At 58.3% G+C, this 18852-nt stretch overlaps 2 protein-coding genes across 2 annotated transcripts; both read right to left on the bottom strand.

Moving 5' to 3' along the window:
* Positions 1-1706: 1706 nt before the first annotated feature.
* Tbrg4 (transforming growth factor beta regulator 4) lies at positions 1707-11119 on the bottom strand. The gene is made up of 11 exons (XM_005396647.2): positions 10973-11119; positions 8785-9249; positions 6244-6564; positions 5363-5534; positions 4962-5119; positions 4398-4508; positions 3791-3935; positions 3426-3671; positions 3196-3307; positions 3000-3114; positions 1707-2486 (listed from the first exon to the last, which is right to left on the bottom strand). The coding sequence occupies exons 2-11, from the start codon at positions 9196-9198 to the stop codon at positions 2385-2387; spliced, it is 1896 nt and encodes a 631-aa protein (XP_005396704.1). The 5' UTR covers positions 9199-9249; positions 10973-11119; the 3' UTR covers positions 1707-2384.
* Positions 11120-16317: 5198 nt separating this feature from the next.
* On the bottom strand, positions 16318-18316 carry LOC102014418 (whey acidic protein-like). The gene is made up of 4 exons (XM_005396646.2): positions 18070-18316; positions 17304-17447; positions 16855-17010; positions 16318-16465 (listed from the first exon to the last, which is right to left on the bottom strand). The coding sequence occupies exons 1-4, from the start codon at positions 18155-18157 to the stop codon at positions 16449-16451; spliced, it is 405 nt and encodes a 134-aa protein (XP_005396703.1). The 5' UTR covers positions 18158-18316; the 3' UTR covers positions 16318-16448.
* Positions 18317-18852: the final 536 nt, after the last annotated feature.

Raw genomic sequence — 18852 nt, 5'->3', positions numbered from 1 at the left:
ATGACTCTGGCTATTATAAATAATTTTATAAAATGTGTCCTGTATGTTACTGTTCCCCTTTGCAAAACCCCAAACTACAACACCGTGTCTCAGAAAACCAAAACCAAAACCAAAAACCAACCTCAAAAAACAAACGGGCTGGGGATTTAGCTCAGTGGCACAGTGCCTGTCTGGTGAGCGCAAGGTCCTGAGTTCGATTCCTGGTATGAGGGGGGGGACCAAAACAAACCCACACCAAAAGTCAGCCCAATCTCTACACACTAACAAAGGATTTAGGAACAAAGAAGACTCTTAAAAATACGCAATGCTTATAGATGCATTTAACCAACCAGACCGCACAGTGCCACGGGAACACGGAGCTCCCCACAGAGGTTCTGTGCCCCCTGTGCAGACCAGCAGGCAGGGCAGTGCAGGGCCGGGTCTCCCTGAGCTCCTACTAGCCCCACTGGCTCTGGTGGACAGGACTTCCAGTGACTTGGGGGACAGGAGAAAGGACCAAGTGGCTACAACAGTCTTTAGGAGGTCTCACTCTACCTAGTGTTAAGGTTTTCTCTTTTTGAGGCAGGGTCTCAGCATGTAGCTTAGGTTGGCCTTAAACCCACTACATAGCCCAGACTGGGCTGAAACTTGCATCGATCCTCCTGCCTCAGCCTCCCAAGGGCTGGGATGCCAGGTGTGCGCCGCCACGCCCAGCCAAAGGTTTGTTTTATGGTGGTAATGAACAGTAACGTGATACTGTGATGTCCCTGGAGGGACGCGTGACACAGCAATAGTACAAAGCCATGAGCCACAAAAACGTGCTGCCTTTTCCCCTAGGCACAAAAGCAACTCAGGGGACGAGCACCAACTGGGTACGCAGGTAAGCAGCGACCCCGGGTCGCACATGGGACTAACACCTCAGAGCAGCTGGGTCCCTCGGGGAGAAAGTCCTTTTTGCCGTTTTTATGAGAACCCTTTAGTATATCCGCGAAGTGGACCACACACTCAAACATAAAGCAAAGATTTGTCAACTCTTAGCAAAATGGTATCTCAGGACCTAGGCCAGGGGAGAGTGAAGCACAAACCCTGGGAGAAACTGGTTCCTGGACTTCGTGAGGCCAACGCTGTGCTCTGCAGAAGCACTCAAGGGATGGAAAGACAGGCGGCGGCCTGGCAGGGGTGCGGAGCATCATCAGCCACGCCCAGGGCTGGCACACGGCCCTCAGAGCACGCCAGTGACCCGCCAGGACACAGGACGACGATGCGAGGCATTCCCCAGAGCAGACGGCAGTGTCCAGCACCAATTTACCGGACACGAGAACGTGCCCAGCACCGCCACTGGGAAACGCAGCTTTAAACAGTACCGCTTCAGTTCCAAGTCGGCGTCACCACCAAATGCCAGCGAGGAGCAGCCCTGGTCTCTCCCCTGACCACAGGGACCAAGGTGCGGCCAGAGAGCGACTTTGGTCCCCACGGCACCTCACACACAAGGCCCACAGCAGCCCTCCCATGGGGACATGGGTGGGGCAGTGTCACCCACCCCACAAGACAGGGCTGCGCCAGGACACGTGTCTGCACGCAGCCCCAAAGGTAACTCTCTCGGGCACAGGACAAGAGCAGTATGAAGAGGGATGCAGGTGGCCTCCAGCCTGACTCCGCCCCAGCCAGTACCAGGGAGTGACCTTGGGGCAGGGTGAACCACCGCAGTGACCCGAATCACCTCAAAATAAAAGCTCAAGCAGGGAACAGGGTCCAACTTTATTTCCTCAGACTGCCCACTGTGCGCCGTGAGACCCGGCGCTGGCCACTGCCCCCGCCCCCGCCCCCGCCAGGCTGGGACCCAGCTTACGCCACCAACCACCTGAGGGTGGGGAGCTGTGTTCTGTGGGCCCGAGTCAGGCGGAGGCCCGGGCTTGCTCTGTACAGAGCTCGGGCCAAGTGGGCCTCTTCTTCGCAGGTGTCCACTCAGCCTCTCACCACCTGCCATCAGAGGCCACCAGGGACAACCCCGGGGCTCACTTTCCCGGGAGACGCCCCATCCCCCGAGGCTCAGAGCCCCAGGATGCCACGCTGCAGGCACAGGGCTCAGGAGGGCAGATGCACAGGTGTGACAGGAAAGGTCCCAGAAAGCAGCCAGCTGCCAGCAGAGGCTGGAAACTCGTTCTCCCTTCCAAAGTAGAGCAGGGCTGCCCACGTGCGCGTGTGTAACAAGGCCCGGGAAGCCACCTGCCGCTGGACACCAACGTGGAAGATTTATTACCCAGGAGACTTGTCCCTCGTGGGGAGCAGCCGGGCACCTCCAGCTTGGCCAGGGGGCCGTGAAGTCTGTCTTCAAGGGTGACCGCTCCTGCCACACCGCTGGCCTCAGAGTCAGCCCTGAGCACGCAGTTCCGAGGGATGCGGTGTCACTTGGCTAGCTCCTCGGCCACGGCTTTGCGCATCTTGTCCTTGAGGTAGGCGCCTTTCTGCCATTCAGACTTGAGCTCCAGCCACTCGTAATACGGGACCTGCAGCGAGGTGGTGGGGATGCGCCACACGGCCTTGCCTGGCTGGCTGTGCTTACGCTGACTGCGGAACTGACAGGGCCGGTCCCTGGCCTGCATGCCCCTGGGCCCTCATGGTGGGGCTGTGGGGTAGGGCCGCTCCCGTGGTGCTGAGGGCTGGGCAGGACTGCTAGATTTGAAAGGACTGGTGAAAACCAACCATAAGCCCAAAGAAAAAAATAGGACAGGACACAGACCATGTATAGGCCTTAAAGCAGACACTCCCTGCATCCCAGCTGCAGAGAAGGTCTGCGGGCCCCATTCCCTGAGGACAGGGCCCCCGAGAGCAGACCATTAGCTTCCGAGGCTGCATGCGCTGCCTAGTGGGCCAGGAGCCCGCCTGCCCACACCCGAGGGTGGATGGGCCGAGGCTTTGGGACGTAAGCGTGAGAGGTGTTGGGAGTGGGGCGTTGGGGGGGCAGCACCTGCCTCTCCAGGGGGCTGGCACAGGGACCCTCCCGGCCCAGCAGTACTCACGTCCACCAGCAGGAAGCCTGCAGCCTGCAAGTGCCGCCGGGCCAGCACGAAGCGCCCCAGGAGGTCCTTGCTTTTGCTGTTGAAGTTGGGGAACTCCCAGAGCAGGATGGCGACCCTGGGGGAGGAAGGAGACAGTCTGCTCTGCCGGCCCTGTGAGCAGGGACCCTGGAGCTGGGCTGCGGGCCTGGCCACCCACCTCTTGGCCCCCGGGGGCGGCGGGCGGCTCTCAGCTGGCTGGGTGAGGTGAGGGGCGGCAAAGTCCCGCAGCGGCAGGAACTGGCCGTCCGCGTCCAGCAGCACCTCCGCGTCTGGGAAGGGCAGGACAGGGCACAGTGAGCAGGGTTGGGCCATCCCCAGAACGGCAGGGCGGGGGGAGACGGCCGGGGTGGGGCAAGGCGGCGCCACCTATCCTGGGGGGGGCCTCACCCAGCACCCAGCCGTACTGCGTGGCTACACCGAAGCTGCCCAGGCTGGAGCTCCCCAGCAGTGCTCGCAGCACTTGCTGCAGCTCCTGTTGCAGGAGGGTCATCTTCCAGTCGGGGGCAGAGGGTTTGGGGCTCACGGCTGCGGCTGGCAGGAAAGGGCCCTGGTACTCTGGGCGCTCCAGCCGGGCAGTGGCGTTGATGTGCAGCAGCTTCTGGAAGGTGCTCTGGTCCTTCTGGGACACAGCCCCTGCGGAGGATGAGAGTGAGGGTGCAGCGGTCCCGGGTGTGCAGTGGCCTGCTGTCCCTGCCACCTCGGGTGCCCGCTCTGGGCAGGAGGCTGTGTGCTTGGGTGGGTAAGGAGCTCACCGAGAAACTGCGTGTGGAACCCGGGGTCCAGGACGGCCCGCAGCTCGGCCTCCCGCACCTGCTGCAGCACGCACAGCGCCCACACCACGTCCACCTGCAGGGCTGGCTGCAGGCTCGCCAGCGCCGGGCCCAGCCGCTCACGCACCTGGCAAGGACGCGAGTGAGAGCACTGGCTCTGCCCAGGGCAGCAACAGCAGAGGGCAGACCACGGCTTGTGACACTGCGGCCCAGCAGGGAGGTACCAGGCACCTTTCTTAGGCCCCAAGAGCGGCCATTAAGCTGGGCTCCCCTACACCGGCCTGCGGGTGGCAGCCGTTCCCAGCAGCGCCCCCACGGGCACTGGGACAGGAAGGAAGCGTTTCCAGCCCTCAAGGCACAGTGACAAGGCCCTGGCGGGGTGGCTTCAGCGCAGGACCGGCCAAGTCCCCAGGGCCCAGGTCTTCACAAGCCCCAAGGCCTTCGGACAGTACACAAACAGCAAAGCCCTGCCTGGTGCAGCGAGAAGCCCACCACAGGACGGGGTGCCCCTCACCAGCCCACGCCAGGCACTACGGTCCCTGTCCTCTCAGGCCAGGCTGCTCCAGGGTGGGGGCGGGTGGAGCCATACCAGGCTGAAGAACTGGTCGTCTTGCTCAGGATGGAAGTTCAGACGGGCGAATGCCAGGAGCAGGCTGCACAGGTGGGCCGCGGTGATGTGTGGGGCACTGCGTAGGGTGTGCTGGGCCGGTCGGGGCGGCAGAGGGACAGGGTGAGCTCCTCCCTGCGGCCTCCCTTCTGCCACCCAGCAGCAAACTGGTCACAGATAGGACCCCGGAAACTGTGCCCTGCTGGGGACTCCAGAGGGGACCCCGCCCCCCAGGCTGGGCAGCTGCAGGGCAGGCTGTGATGCCACCTGGGTGACCAGCAGCTGGGGAGAGTGCGGGGATGCCCAGCCCCACCCTCTGCCTCTCCTGCCCCGTCTCCCGGACTGATGAAAGCACAGGCTCGCTCCCCGGCAGAAGAAACGTTTCACCCCTGGCAAAACAGGCCCCGGAGAAGAGTGCTGCACCCGCCCCACGGGCGAGTTCCGGGCTGGCCCTGCTTCCCTGACAGAGGCTCCCCACGGAGGCCACAGAGCCAGCCTCGGGGCGGCAGAGCGGGGGGCCCAGTGCCTGGGGATGCGGCGGCTCACCTGGACAAAGGCTTCAAACAGGGGCACGTTGAGCCACTTGAGGAAGGCGAAGGACGTGGCACAGCGGGCCATCTCGCCGGGCGTCAGGCTGGGCATGAGGGGCAGCAGGTCGGCGGCCAGGCGCTGGCACACCTGGGTCTGGTGGAAGCTGAGTTTGCCTTTGGGACAGAGCAGAGCACAGCGCTCGGCTGGGGAGCGGAGCAGCCACCCGCTGCCCACCTCCACCCTGAGGTGCAGCGCAGTGTCTGTGACCAAATTTATCCCTGCGCCCAGGCAAGGGGAGCAGGGCCCATGAGTCACAGCGTTCCTGTGGCAGCCTCCTGGGCCGGTGCCTCACATGCGAGGTGGGCACCGAATTTGACACGGCTGCGGGTCCGCGGTGCGGGCTCCCTGCCACTCACCGTAGGCGTAGGCCAGGTCCAGGAGCATGCCCTTTGTCAGCGGGAAGGGCTTTTGCACCAGGTGGTACGAGACGGCCCGCAGCAAGGGCACCGACCGCCGGCTCTGAGCCGCCAGCGTCACAAGCACCTTCCGCAGCTCTTCGGGGCCAAAATGCTCCACCAGCTCCAGACACTGTCAACCACAGCCGCGCAGGCGTGAGCTCGATGGCCTGAGGCGGCAGGGACGAACTGGGGGCAGGGGTCCCATCCAGTGCAGCCCCTGCGAGACAGCAACTGGGCCTGAGCTGACTCCACACGGCCCGTCTGCGTGGGGCCTGCCTCCCTGCCTGCCGGCAACCCCGGGACCTGAGCGCTATGTCCGCAGCCAAACTTATCCCCGGGTCCCAGGCAGGGGACCCAGAGCCCATGAGCAGCAGAGCTTGCTGTGGCAGCCATCTGGGCTGGCCCCCACCACGGCGAGATGAGGGCCGAATTTGACTCGACTGCAGCTACGGCAGGGCTGGGAAGGTGGAGGAGACAGGGAGTGGAGGCGGGGGTGGGGGACGCAGAGTCTGGGGCGTCAGACGGGGACTAGTCCGGCTAGGACTTGCGCTAACACCAGGAGCTGCCCGCCTCAGATGGTTTAGGAACAGAGTTAGGAGAAAGAGCCAGAAGCGACCAAGGGAAGCGTCGTGCTGGGACACAGCTGGAGCTGCTGCTGCACTAATGCGGCTCCTTGGAGCCCTCTCACTGCGCCCTGTGGGACACCTGCACTTGTGGACCCCAGGTTCCAGGGCGCCTGTGGCCAGGCACGCAACGCCCCCCTTCCGCAGAGGACCATCGCCCGAGGACATGCCCAGAGCCTCGGGAGGCAGGCAAGCGCTCCTGCTCTGCGCCTGTACCTTGTCTTCTAGGCGCGTCATCAGCAACTCTGAGAGGTGGCCAACCTTCACCATGATGGTCACCACCGTGCGGCTGTCCTCGATCTCTGTCCAGCGCCTCTCCAGGTGCACCAGGAGCTCGGCCAGCAGCTCGGAGGACTGCCCTTGTATGGACGTGGCACAGGACTCCGCCAGGAAGGCCAAGTGCTTGTAGTTGAGCCTGCGCAGGCGCCAGCGCACCTCGTGCTCCACCGACTGCAGCTCCCGCGAGGTCCTGGGCAGTGCCAGCATGTACAGGCTCCGCAGCAGCCTCACGAGGGTCTTGTGCCACACAGAGGATACCTGGGTGGGAGGAGAGGCTCAGTCACACGCGTCTGGCAGCTGCCAGAGAACTGCCAGAGAACAGCTAGCACCCATTCTTCTAGGAATGTGCGGGCCACTGTGGCCAGGGTAGTTTGCTCTCGCCTGCAAACAGGGTCCCGAGCGCTAGCTCATCTCCCAGGCTCCCCAGCGCAGCTCTGACCTGCCGGGGCTGCGCTGAGACCACGGCCCCAGTGTGGCCCAGCACAGCTGTGTGGGGCAGACCTGAGCTGCAGGCCGATCATGTCCAGCCCAGGCCAGAGCAGCAAGCGGCCGGCTTCCTCAGGTCAGTTTCTGCCACCAACTCACTACTTTTACATGCCAAGACAAGTATTTACCTATAGCGTTAAAACCCGATTTTTCCTCAGGGAATTAATTCTGAGATTGAGAAGTTCAAAACAACCCTAAGGTTTTGGTGACCCGAAGTTTCTCAGGAATGCGATTACTCTGCCAAGAGCAGTGGAAACGACAGGCTGCGGAGCAGATGGGCTCAGGTGACCCCAGCCTCAGCCTCCAGGCCAGGGCAACCTGCACCTGCACTGCGGCCAGGGGCAAGTCCCCCGACACATGGCTGCTCCCGGGACTTATTTTTTTCAGCCTCAGCCGCCCCTTTTCCCCCTCAGGACTTCTGACGGCGGGCAAAAATCACCCCTGCAACTACCATGCCCCGAATCCCCCACAGGCGGCACTCCGAGCAGGCTCTCCTCCAACAGTAGGCATCTTTCTTTTTTGGTGCTGGGGACTTAACTCAGGGTCTGTGTGCTGAGCAGCACCCCAGCTGTTTTAGCTTTTCGGTTTTTTTGAGATAGGCTCTCGCTTTGTAGCTCAGAGTGGCCTCAAACTCGAGGCAATCCTCCTGTCTCAGCCTCCTAAGTGTTAGCATTACACTTTCAGACCTGGAGACAGGGTCCTGCTAACTTGCCCTGGCTGGGCTTGAAACTGGGTTTGTCCTGTGTGAGCTCTGGATGCTGAGGTCACAGGTGAGCACTGCTATTCAGCTCAGGCACTCATACTGCACAGACCACAAGGCACCCACATTCCTCAAAGCACCCGCTGTCAGCTCCACCGAACACGTAAGCAGCAGTGGGGTCCATTCCCCCATGTCTCAAAGAAGCTCCGGGGGCCCAGCCCGCGCCCTGTCTGCACTGCAGGGAGCATCTCCAGGTCTCAAGGAGCTGCAGACCCGTGAGGTCAGTGTGGCCCAGACCCCACGCTCAGGAAGACAGCAGGTGGTGCAAAAGGAGTGCAAATCCCTCCGCACTGACCGCAGCCTGTCTTTCTGCCGTGCTGGGGATCAAATAGGGCTCAGCAAGAAACAGACACGTATTTGAGCCCATGCACAGTGTGTGGTTGTGTGAATGCATTTACCCAAACAGAAGTTCCAGGAGACAGTGTTCCTCTTACTATGTGTCTCTCGTATTACTCTACCTCATTAAAAGGGCCACAGGCTGGGCAAGGTGACACAGCCTGTAATCCCAGCACTCTGGGAGGCTGAGACAGGAGGATTACAAGTCTTAGGGACTTAGCTGAGATCCTATCTCAAAAACTAAAGGCTGGGGATGGATGCAGATCAGTGTGAAGGTGCTGGGTTTAATCCCCAGTACTGATGATAAAACCTGCAGTTTGAAAAAATGCTTAGCACAACCCCCTCCTCCTCTTGCCTGACACCTTCCTCGAAAGGCAGGCCAGGGGCCGAGGGTCGGCTCGGCCAGGCCAGGGCTCGAGGAAAGCCTTGGTATGAAACTGGCTCCAGCTGTCCGGTGCTGCTGCAGCTCAGCCACACGAACGGGTCTGGTTTCTTCTCCACGCTCCCGCTTTTTTTTTTTCACTTTTAAGCTGTGAATGGGGCCAGATTCTGCCCACTTGGCTCAAGCACCAGGGACCCCGTCAGTCCTGCTGCATCTTTTCCAGCCTCAAGGGTCATGCCCAGTCAGCAGCCGGATGCTGGGCGGGGCAGGAAGCTAAGTCAAGGCCATGGGTCTCTGAGGAAAACACCGAGGAAAAAGAAGGACCAGCCTCGTCTCACCTCCTGCACATCACTGTGTGTTCCGCTAAGATGAACACAGAGGCAGTGACCCAGTGGGGCTCGGAGGACTTTTGGATGCACCGAGAGGGATGGGCCACAAGACTCCGAGGCGCCTCTGCAGACGGTGGTTCGGTTGCTCTCCCCTCGGCAAGCCCCAGAAAACACAGGGCACCCACCTGACTGCTGACCAGCTGGAGAAGCTGCTGAAATCGCCTGTCCTCTAGGAGCAAGGCCTTGTCCTGTGGCTTCTGGGACAGCAGGCGAGAGAGCTGAATGAGGATGAGTGCCGCGTGATTGTGGCTCAGGCTGTGACTGCCACCCAGGAGCTCGAGCAGCTCCTCCGGCCGGGAAGCCTGCTCGATGAGCCGGTCCACCTCTTGCTTCTCTGGGAAGGGGGTGAACACCTGCTCTTTTTGCACCAGCTCCTTCAAGAAACTTGGGGAGCAGGAACTGGGGGAGGTGGCTGAGGAGGTCAGAGTCTTATGGGCCACTCTGGCAAGTCGCAGCTGGCCAACTGGAGCCAGAGCAGGCGCTAGGCGAGTGGCTTCTCTCAGCAGGCATGAGCACCGCTTCACCAGGTGTGCGGCCATGATGGCCCGGGGGGCTGGGAGGCGAGGCTTCTAGCAGGTGATGCCAAAGCACTGGAAAGAGAGAGGAGGAACTGGAGGGGCAGCTCCAGACCCACAAACTTAGGAGAGCATGAGAAGTGACGCGAAGTCACAGTTACCCTCTGCCTAAAGCCAGCCTTAATCTTCTGTTTTTTTGGCTGTTCATACAGATGAAACAGTACTTCCCGAGACAAAAATCACAGGGGATTTGTTTCGGTATAAACTGCTATCAAACATCAAAACTCATTACGGCTTGGAAGGTTTCCAGCCCTAGTCCGCTTCAAAATCACCTAAGAATGATCCAACTCAGATTCTGTGACTACTCTGCTGTTAAGAAGGATAAATTCGAGTCATTTGTAGTAAAATGCATGTACCTTGACTCAGGGGCGTTAGGTGAAATGAATCAGACACACAAGTTTTAAGTATCGAATGTTTTCTCTTATATAAGAAACCTAAAGTGTAAATAGACCAAAGAGTAAATTAAAAGGCAATAGAAAGTAGACACATCTTTTGCAAATGTGAAATAGACCAAAAAGTGTTGGGAGGGATGTAAAAGAATTCAGGAGTGTCATGTACATATAGCAATTATCCACAATGAATATATTCATTATGTACTGGAAATATGTACTTAAAAAAAAATCCGACTCTGCCCACCCTCCCAAATGGGAATCTCTGTAGGTAAGGCCTGGATAGCACTGGTATTATCATCATTTCAATGGTGGGCAGGATTAAGAATTACTGATCCACAGAATCAATAAGACAAGAAACTCTAAACTGTAATGATTCTGCAAAACCCAGGACCCACATTCCTCAAGGTTCTGTGGCTGTATTTTAACACTACACACACGACAGTGCCTTCCCAAGCGAAGTTACGTCAGTAGCCTACTTGGAAAAACCAAACCGTGCCTCAAGTTGAGAGCAAAACCTCCTAAGTCAATCATGAGAGCACCTGATAACACGGCCCTGAACTACATTCCCAGTTTTCTCTCTCCTTCCCCACAACGCATGCCTCGAGCTAATCAGGCTCCACTCCACCTTGCAGGGCTTGCTGCCCCTTGCCCCATCACAGGGCCAGCAGAACACACTTCATCTGCAGAACTCCTTGAAAGGCTGCCCCCTTCAAAAATGTGTCACGCATCCCTACGATGCTGCTTTTAACAATTTCGTCTGGCCATCCCGCTCCCTAACGTGTCTAACGTAGGTGAAATGCATGATCAGGGCCTGGCCTCTGCCGAAGCAGAAAGCACCTCTGCTTTTCATCCATTTCCGGAAGGTGGTAAACGGCCGGCACTTTTTTTTAAAAACATGCGCGGATCACTGCAGCTATAAAAAGCTTAGTCCACCTAAAGACTCGGGGAGGAAGAACATTTGACCTAGCCCCACGCTTCCTGGACCTTCGAACAGTAGAGGAGCGCTGCAAAACCTTTCCAGTTTTTAATACAACTCTGAGAGCAACTTACAAGAGGACATTTATGAATAAAAGCTGGACTTGGGTTTAGGCAAAGATCAGCCCACAAACGGGGTCCTAAAATGCAGAGAGAAAATCGACTGCGAGGAGGCATCCAGGGTCACGGCGGGCAGCGCCTCGCAGGCCCGGTCTCGTAGCCGGCGGCAAAGGGCGCGTGCGCAGTAACGGGCCGGCGCCGCGTCCAGCGCCCTGCTAGACCCATACTCCGGGCCCCGCGGGCCCAGATCCTCACCTGCCTTCAGGGCCCGCCGCCCCACCCGCCCTCACTCCGCCTCCTTCCACCCCTACCTCCGAGCCCTCAGTGCCCACGCTCGGCAGACCCTCCTCTACTGCGAGACCCACGCGGCGAGCGACGCCGATGACCTCCATGCGTCTCCCGGGCCGTCCCCAACTCACGCGGCTAGGCGCGGCGCGCTTGTACGCGTGCGGAGCGACGCCGGAAGCGAGGCGCGCGCTCGCCCTACGTCATCGGAGCGCCACCGGAAGCGAGGCTTGCCGCGCGCCTCCTGGCCGGAAGGGAAGGTTGCAACTCCTTCCTGTAGTAACCCCAAAGGGCTTACTACCTTTGCTGAGCGCGCGTGCGACACACTGGGAAGTGTACCGAGAAACGAGTGATGGGAAATTTAGAGATCGGAAGGAGAGAGCCGGGCGTGGTGGCGCACGCCTGTAATCCCAGCACTCGGGAGGCAGGGGATCGTTGGGATTTCGAGACCAGCCTGGGCTACAAAGTGAGCTCAAGGCCAGGCTGAACTGCAGAGCAAGACCCTGTCTCAAAAAGATAAAAAAGAAAAAAAAAAACAGTAAAATAAAGAACCCAGGAAGTTAACCCGGAAGGCTTGGGTTTCCTCCGGCCGGGATCTCGTTCCTGCACGGAGCACGGGATCGGCCCTTTATTGCAGGGCCGTCTTCAAACGGAGCTCTACTCCTAGCTATCGCGCCCGCTTGTTATTTTTAAACAAGAGACACGAGAATCGCCTTATTGTCCGCGATCTTCCTGCCGTAGCCTTCCGAGCAGGTGGACAATAGGCGCGCATCACCCTACCTGGTTTACCTTGTATTTTGCTGCTGGACTGAGACTCGTACACTTTGTACAAAAATTAAATGGATCTGTAATCTTAAATGTTAGAGCTAAAAATTGTGAAACTCATAAAAAGAAATTTAGATGTAAGTTTTTTTGGGGAGGGAATGTAGCTAGATTGTGGCGTGCGTGAGTCAGTGCATTTGATCCCGGGAGCTGCAAAACAACGGCCCCCCGGCCCAATTTTCATGATTTTTGCCATTGGAGGCGCGACGTGAGAGGCCCGTGCCGCTGGTGGTAAGAAGAATGTAAGTCAAGGAGTATAGAAAAGTTGAGTTTATTGATAACACTGCAAGGAGATGTTGCAGAAAACAGACCAAACACGGGAGGAAACGGCACCGAGGAGGTGAAGGAGACAGTTTACGACGCCTGTGCGTATCTGACTAGGATCTATCTTAAAGAGCCAGAGCCCCGCCCGGTTCGGGGCTTTTAAAGGGAAAGCGAGGGGGCGGTACAGAGGCAGATTTAGTGCGTTATGATTGGAAGGTTGGGTGACATCTTGGGTTGCTAAGGGAGTTTAAACATTTCAGGTTATGCAAGGTAAGAAATGTCCTGTTCATTGTAAGGCCATCAGTTATACAAGGCAGGAAAGAAGGGGTTACACAAAGGAAGAAATGTTCTGTCATCGGCCTGCCGCACATGTCCGCCTGGTTGCGAGGGCATTCTTGGCAGGCCTTTATTTAAAATTTTAATTTTTCCCCTTCAGAAACAGTGGGTGGCCGGGCATGGTGTTGCACGCCTGTAATCCCAGCACATGGGAAGCTGAGGCAGCAGGATCGTTGCGAGTTTGAGGCCAGCCTGGGCTACAAAGTGAGTGCAAGACCAGCCTGAACTGCATAGGGAAACTCTGTCTCAAAACGACAAACAAAACGCAAAACAAGGAGGCTGGGGATTTAGCTCAGCGGCAAAAAGCGCCTGCCTGGCAAGCGCAAGGTCGTGAGTTTGGTTCCCGGTACCGGAGAAAAAAACCAAAACAAAAAAAAACACGAAACAAAATAGTGGGCAAATTCCAAGAGGGAAATGTGCTGACTGGGGGAAAAGCAGGGAGCTTTATATTTGATTTTAATGTAAGGAAGGGAGTACAGGAACATTATCTTAGGAAAACTTTTGCTGGGTCCTGATGGTCTTATTGTCCACCCAGCTCAACTCTGGGACAGGCAAATGTTCGAAGACAGTAATATCTTCTTTTGATAGAGTTTAGTGTTCCTGGCATTTATGAAAGAGAAGAAAAAAGAGCACAGTCCTTTCCTCAGCAGGGTTAACACATCTTTGTAGATCAACTAGGGCTGTTGGTCAAGGATGTCAGAAAAAATCCACATATTTGTACTAAAAGGGGCCTTTGACATTATATAAGGACAGAAGGAAAGGATATTCTCTAAGGAAAGGATATTCTCTAAAAAAAGATTAGAGGCAAAGGGAAGCCAGGTGTGGCAGTGCACACTTGTTTTCCCAGCATTCAGGAGGCTGAGGCAGGAGGAGGATTGCTGTGAGTTTGAGGACAGCCTGGACTACATTGGGAGACTTATGGTACTTAAGACCTATGGTACATGTGCCAGAGCTTCTATTGGTATCATTGAAAGCTCTAAAAGATTTGTGGTCACTGCTGTAAGGCTTCCAAGTGATTCAGTCACCTGGGGATGTAGGTGTGGACTGCAGCCTCCAAGGTGAAAAGTTAATGTTTTACTGCAGACTCATTGCTCAGCTGCAATTTGGCTAACTCTAACCCCAGTTTTAACTCTGGGCCTTGGTGCTGGGCTAGTGAGTCCCATGGGCTTTTTTTTTTTTTTTGTCTTTCTGGGACAAGATCTCACTATGCAGTTCAGGCTGGACTTGAGTTCACTTTGTGGCCCAGGCTAGTCTCAAACTCGCAACAATCCCCCTGCCTCAGCCTCCCGAGTGCTGGGATTACAGGCTGTGCCACCACGCCCAGCTTTGGAGTTCCATGGCTTTGACTGTCCAAGGCAGGGTGGAAATTGAAGAGCCCACCGACCAGGTGTGGTGTTTCCCTGGGGAACCTGGCCGACATCGGCCTCTGCTGCTGGGGAGGGGCAGGGTGTGGGCAGGTGGAGCCTTCGCTCTTGGGCTTCCTCCAAGCTTCCTGGACACTCTGGTCTCACTGCCCATGCCCAGAGGCAGTGCCCAGAGCCACAGGGACCAGGCAGGAGCCAGACGCCCGCCAGCTGTCTTCCCAGAGCCTGCGATGGCTCGCGTCCTTTTGTGGGCAGCGAGGTAGCCTGGGCAGCAGACCCACATCTCCCTCGTGGGTGGCGGCCAGGAGTGGTTGCAGAGCTCAGTCCCTAGCCTAGTGGGTCCAGGCTGAGCCACTGAGCCCCTCCTCCTGTTCATCTGTACCGTGCGCTGGCCTGGCTCACTCAGCAAACATGCACATTCGCACCCACGCACATGCGCAGATCAAACCCACCGGCCGCTCCCGGCACCACCTTAGTTCTGGTGCCGGAATGGGACTGGAGACTCATCCGGTGGCTCCTCTGAGCTGGTAGGGGGCAGAGCTCTCTGCCTGGGAATCTCTGTCCCTCCTGCCTCTGGGGGAAACTGAGGTGCAGCCCACTCAGAGCTACAGCCTCTGAGAACAAGAAGAGTTAAAGACTAGAGGCAAACGGGGCTGGGGATTTAGCTCAGCGGCACAGCGCCTGCCTAGCAAACGCAAGGTCATGAGTTCAATTCCTGGTACCGGAAAAAAACTAAAAAAAAAAAAAAAAAGGATTAGAGGCAAAGGGAAGCCAGGCGTGGCGGTGCACACTTGTTTTCCCAGCATTCAGGAGGCTGAGGCAGGAGGAGGATTGCTGTGAGTTTGAGGACAGCCTGGACTACATTGGGAGACTTGTTTCAAAACAAAACAAAACAACTCAAAAGTGCTTCTGGTCTGGGAGACCTTAGCAGTTTACTTCTTCTCTGGATAAAGGCAGTTAGCAGACTCAGCTGGCTGCCTCCATTAGCAGGTGGGTAACCGAGTGCCACACGTTCTAGGAGCTCTGTGGCAGGAACCACAGCAAAGGTCCTCGTCATGACATCACAGCCTGGCGTGTGCCGCCTGCCGTCCCCGGGAGCTCCCCTCTGTGTCAGCTCAGTCCCTGCCGTTGAAGGCCGCTGTGGCCTTGGCGTCCATGTCTGGCACAGCTCCTGTCACCTGGGTGCACAAGAAACACAGCCCAGCCCAATCCAGTTGCAGCCGCAGCTGAGCAGGGAGCTAAGCGAGGGTCCCAGAACCTGGCTCTGTGAGCGGTGTTATTTCGGGAAAAGTGAGTCAACAGTAGCCGGGAGCTCAGGAGAAGAAATTTTATTAACGTTGGCGGTCCCCAGAGGAGTAAGCTCCAAAGTCCAAGGCGCTGATTACACAGTTTGTCTTTTTTATAGAGTGGCCGGCAGAAGTTACAAAAAACTAGGAAAGTTTAGCTGAAGGACATGGTACAGTGGGTATCTTGTGGTGAGCGTAGCTGTACGTAGCAAAGTTGCTTTTAGCACATTCACGGAAGTTTCAGTTTGATGACAAATCATATGATTTAGCTGAGTTCAGTGGCAGAGAACTGCAGCAGGTTTATTGAACAAGACGCTGCAGTTGGGTCAGGACTGCTGTTTTAGTGTGATGTTTTGCGGATGAGCTGACAGCTGGCAGCCCCTCCGTGGCTGGGGCGGGGATCGCAGAAAGATGGGGCAGAAGGTTGGAACTTCCGGCCCAATCCAGACGTCGGGCGGGGGCGGGGCATCCTGACGTCAGGGAGGGGCGGGGCGGGGCATCCTGACATGACAAGGGGGGGAGGGGAGGGGAAGGGGAGGGAGAGGGGGCGGCAGACGATTCCGGCACTAAAGGTCTGTGAGCTGATCGCCAAGCCTGCTAAGGGAACCTCTCAATGCTCCGGATGTTGGAGCGTGGGGCAGCTTCTGGGTTGGTGACGTCAGTGTGAAGAGAGGAGGGTGCAGCTCCACCCCATGGGGACAGACTGACCTGTGACCCCTGCCCGGGCCTCACCCTGTGTGTCCCTCTCTGCCGGCCTCTGATCTGACTCCCTGGTGATGAAGGGCCTGGTCACAGTGCAGCGCTTGCTGTGAACCCGGGGCCGTCATGGGACACTCCTGTCCCAAGCACAAGCGGCCCCAGCCTGCAGGGCTGAGACCCTGGGTCAGGGGGTCTGACGCAAGCCTGGCTGCCAGCGCTGGGAGCTGGTGTGGGCTGCGGGGTGCCCAGGTCCATGCCGTAGCGGGGACACGCGCTCTGCGGGGGACTGCACAACGGGGACAGCAGGCGGTGTCCATCCACACGCCCTCCTGTCTCCTTGAGCATGTCCAGGAGTCACGCTCGTGCCCGCTGCATGCTGCTCCGCTCCTGCTCCAGTCGCCTCCGGGGCTTGGGCACCCAGAGCAGGGAGGGGTGGCCTCTCCTGGTGCCCTAGTCTGGCCAGAGTGCGCCCAGCTCTGTGTGCCTGGCTTGGGGAGGCCTGTGTCCCTGCACCTGCCCCAGCCCCCGAGACCCCAGGGGCAAGGCGCAGTTTCGCTGTCCCGTCTTCAGGACCCCAGGACAGACGGACAGACCGAGACATAAAGCCAAATGGATTTTTATTAGCAACTCGTGGGAGGCATCACACGCTGTCTGGACCCAGGAGGGGAGGTTCTCGCTGAGCAGCCGTGTGCTGGTCACTCTGGGCAGGCGGGGGGCCCCGGGTGGGCCTCTCACTGCAGGGGGCTCTCTGCGGGGGACAGGTGGGGACAAGGAGAGAGGTGGTCACTGCTGCCCAGTGACCTGGCCAGCATGTGAGTAATGGGGATGCCAGGAGATGCCAGGTCACAGGGAGCATGGTCAGTGTCCCTGAACCTCTGCCCCCAGCGGGCCCCAACCCTGAGCTCATCACTGCCCCTCGGGTTGCAGAGCACCGAGTCCCACAGGCTGCCAGCTCCGTACTCCGGGCCGCTTCCGTGCCGCTAGTCCTCTCACAGGTACCCGCTCCTGTCCCCGGCCCCTGCTAGGGGCTGGAGTCCTTAGGGGTCCCTGGGGTTGGCAAAGGTCCCCTAGAGCCTTGCCCTGTCCCCCCACAGATCAGTAGGACGGGGCAGTGGGTGGGGCGTGGTCCCGTGGTACCTGCATCGGGGTTCACACACTGCAGGGCGCACCCGTCAAAACAACACCTCTTGTCTGCCTGACAGTCCCTGTGTTTGATGCATTCGTTCCGTGCCTCACACAGCTCAGGGGCCAGGGCAGTCTGCACCCAGGGGCAGCTGCGTGTTTTCTGGGTATCTGGTAGACAGAGACGGGGGCCCTGTGTCACCCGAAGCCTTGCTGGGTCACAGGCCCCACCCAAAGGCTCCATTTTACAACAGGGAAGTTTAGTACTGTGGAAATCCTGGCTGGAGGTGTCCCCCGGCCTCCCCACTGCGGGCCTCGGGGGCAGGACCTCATGGCAGCTTTGGTGGCCTGGAGCTCTCAGGGGACATGCTGGGTAGGAGGCCGAGAGGCTGCCCAGGGCCAGAGGCCTGGCACAGGGCTGGGGTGGGCGCTGAGGGAGGTCTGGGGCCCCTTCCCAGCCTTACCGTAGATGGGGGTTCTGCAGGAGCGGCCGCAGGCGCTGGGGCAGCACACAAGGTTACCGAAGCAGTCCTCACTGGTGATGCAGGTCTGCTCTTGGGCACAGGACATCTCCTCGGAGGCGCTGGACTTGGGGCACATGGCCTCAGCTGTAGGGAGGATGGGGGTCCCTGTGGTCACCACTGGGCTCCTCAGGCAAAGGTGTGGACAGACACCAGGGAGTCCAGCCCCTGACATTTCTCAGTGGGGAAAAGACTTCTGCCCAATCTGTGACAGCTGAAGGAGTCTAAGAAATCCAAGAAGTCAGCTGTGGAAATGAGGGAGCCGGTGGGTGTGGGATCACACACGTGTCACCCCAGCACTCGGGAGGCCGAGGCAGGAGGATCTCAAATTTGAGCTCAGTCTGGACAACTAGATGACTGAGCAAGACCCTGTCTCAGAATAAAAAATAAAAACGGCTGGTGATGTAGCTCAGCATAAAGGCCATGGTTCAATTCAGCACTGAAAAAAAAAAAAAAATTAGGAAGCCAGGTCACAGGCCCAGGGTAGGAGCAGGGAAGCTCGGAGCCGGAGTGGAAGTGACCTCGGCCACCCAGCTCCCAGCCCAGCAGGTCCCCCCTGGAGCTGCGGCCTCCCCACCATCCCTGGCCCCGCCTGGCCGTGCCCCTCTGTCCTCTCTGCCCTGAGCCTCAGCAGAGCAGCAGTGGCAGGTGCTGGGTGGTGTCGGGAGGGAGGTCACCGGGTCCCTCCGGGGTGAGGTGGCCGGGCTACCTGACGAGAAGGAGGCCAGGTCCAGGTCCAGCGCCAGGGCCGCCTCCAGGGCGAGCAGGCCGAGGGCAAGGCTGAGGAGAGAGCGCATGGTGGCGGTTGGTGGCAGGTAGGCAGCGGACGGTTGGTGGCCTGAGAGCCCAGGCGCATTTAAAGGAGCGGCAGGAGGAAGACTGGGGCGGTGGGGGCCCCAGCTAGGCCTGGGAACTTCCTCTTGGATGCATGGCCAGGCCAGGCCAGGCTGGAGGAAGGAGTGTCGAAACTGGGTCAGTTTTTCCTTTCTTCATTGCTCTGGATTGCCCCCAGGGGCTGGCACATGCTAGGCAAGCGCTCTCCCCTTGAGTGACACCCCAGCCCTTTTTATTTTATTTTTAGACAGGGTCACACTAAATTGCCCAGGCAGTCCTGGAGCTTGCAGCCCTCCTGCCTCAGCCTCCTGAGCAGCTGATAGTACAGCTGTGCACCACTGTTTCTGGTGGGGGTAATGATTCTAAATTAAAAAAAAAGTCTTGTAAAGTGACTCTGTCCCCTCTGCTTTAAAAGTTTATGAAGAAAACTGTGAAAGAAGATGCAGGGTTTGTGGCAGTCATAGCAGAGCTGTCCTTTCGAGGGGCTCTGTGGGATCCTCAGGGACAAGGGGACTCACATGCCCCAGATTTGTCCACAGTCACATAGGAAACAAAGCAGGAGGTGAGGGCGACCTTCGAGGGTGATTTGCTTCTTTTGGATGTTGTCGTTTTCTTTGTTTTCTACGAGGCTGGGCCCTGGCTCCTCGCCAGGCACATG

Source organism: Chinchilla lanigera, unplaced genomic scaffold (genome assembly GCF_000276665.1).
Source record: "Chinchilla lanigera isolate Chin_1 unplaced genomic scaffold, ChiLan1.0 scaffold00055, whole genome shotgun sequence".
NCBI classification, from domain to species: domain Eukaryota; kingdom Metazoa; phylum Chordata; class Mammalia; order Rodentia; family Chinchillidae; genus Chinchilla; species Chinchilla lanigera.
The sequence above is the reverse complement of the archived record's forward strand: the minus strand, read 5'-3'. Positions and strand labels throughout refer to the sequence as shown.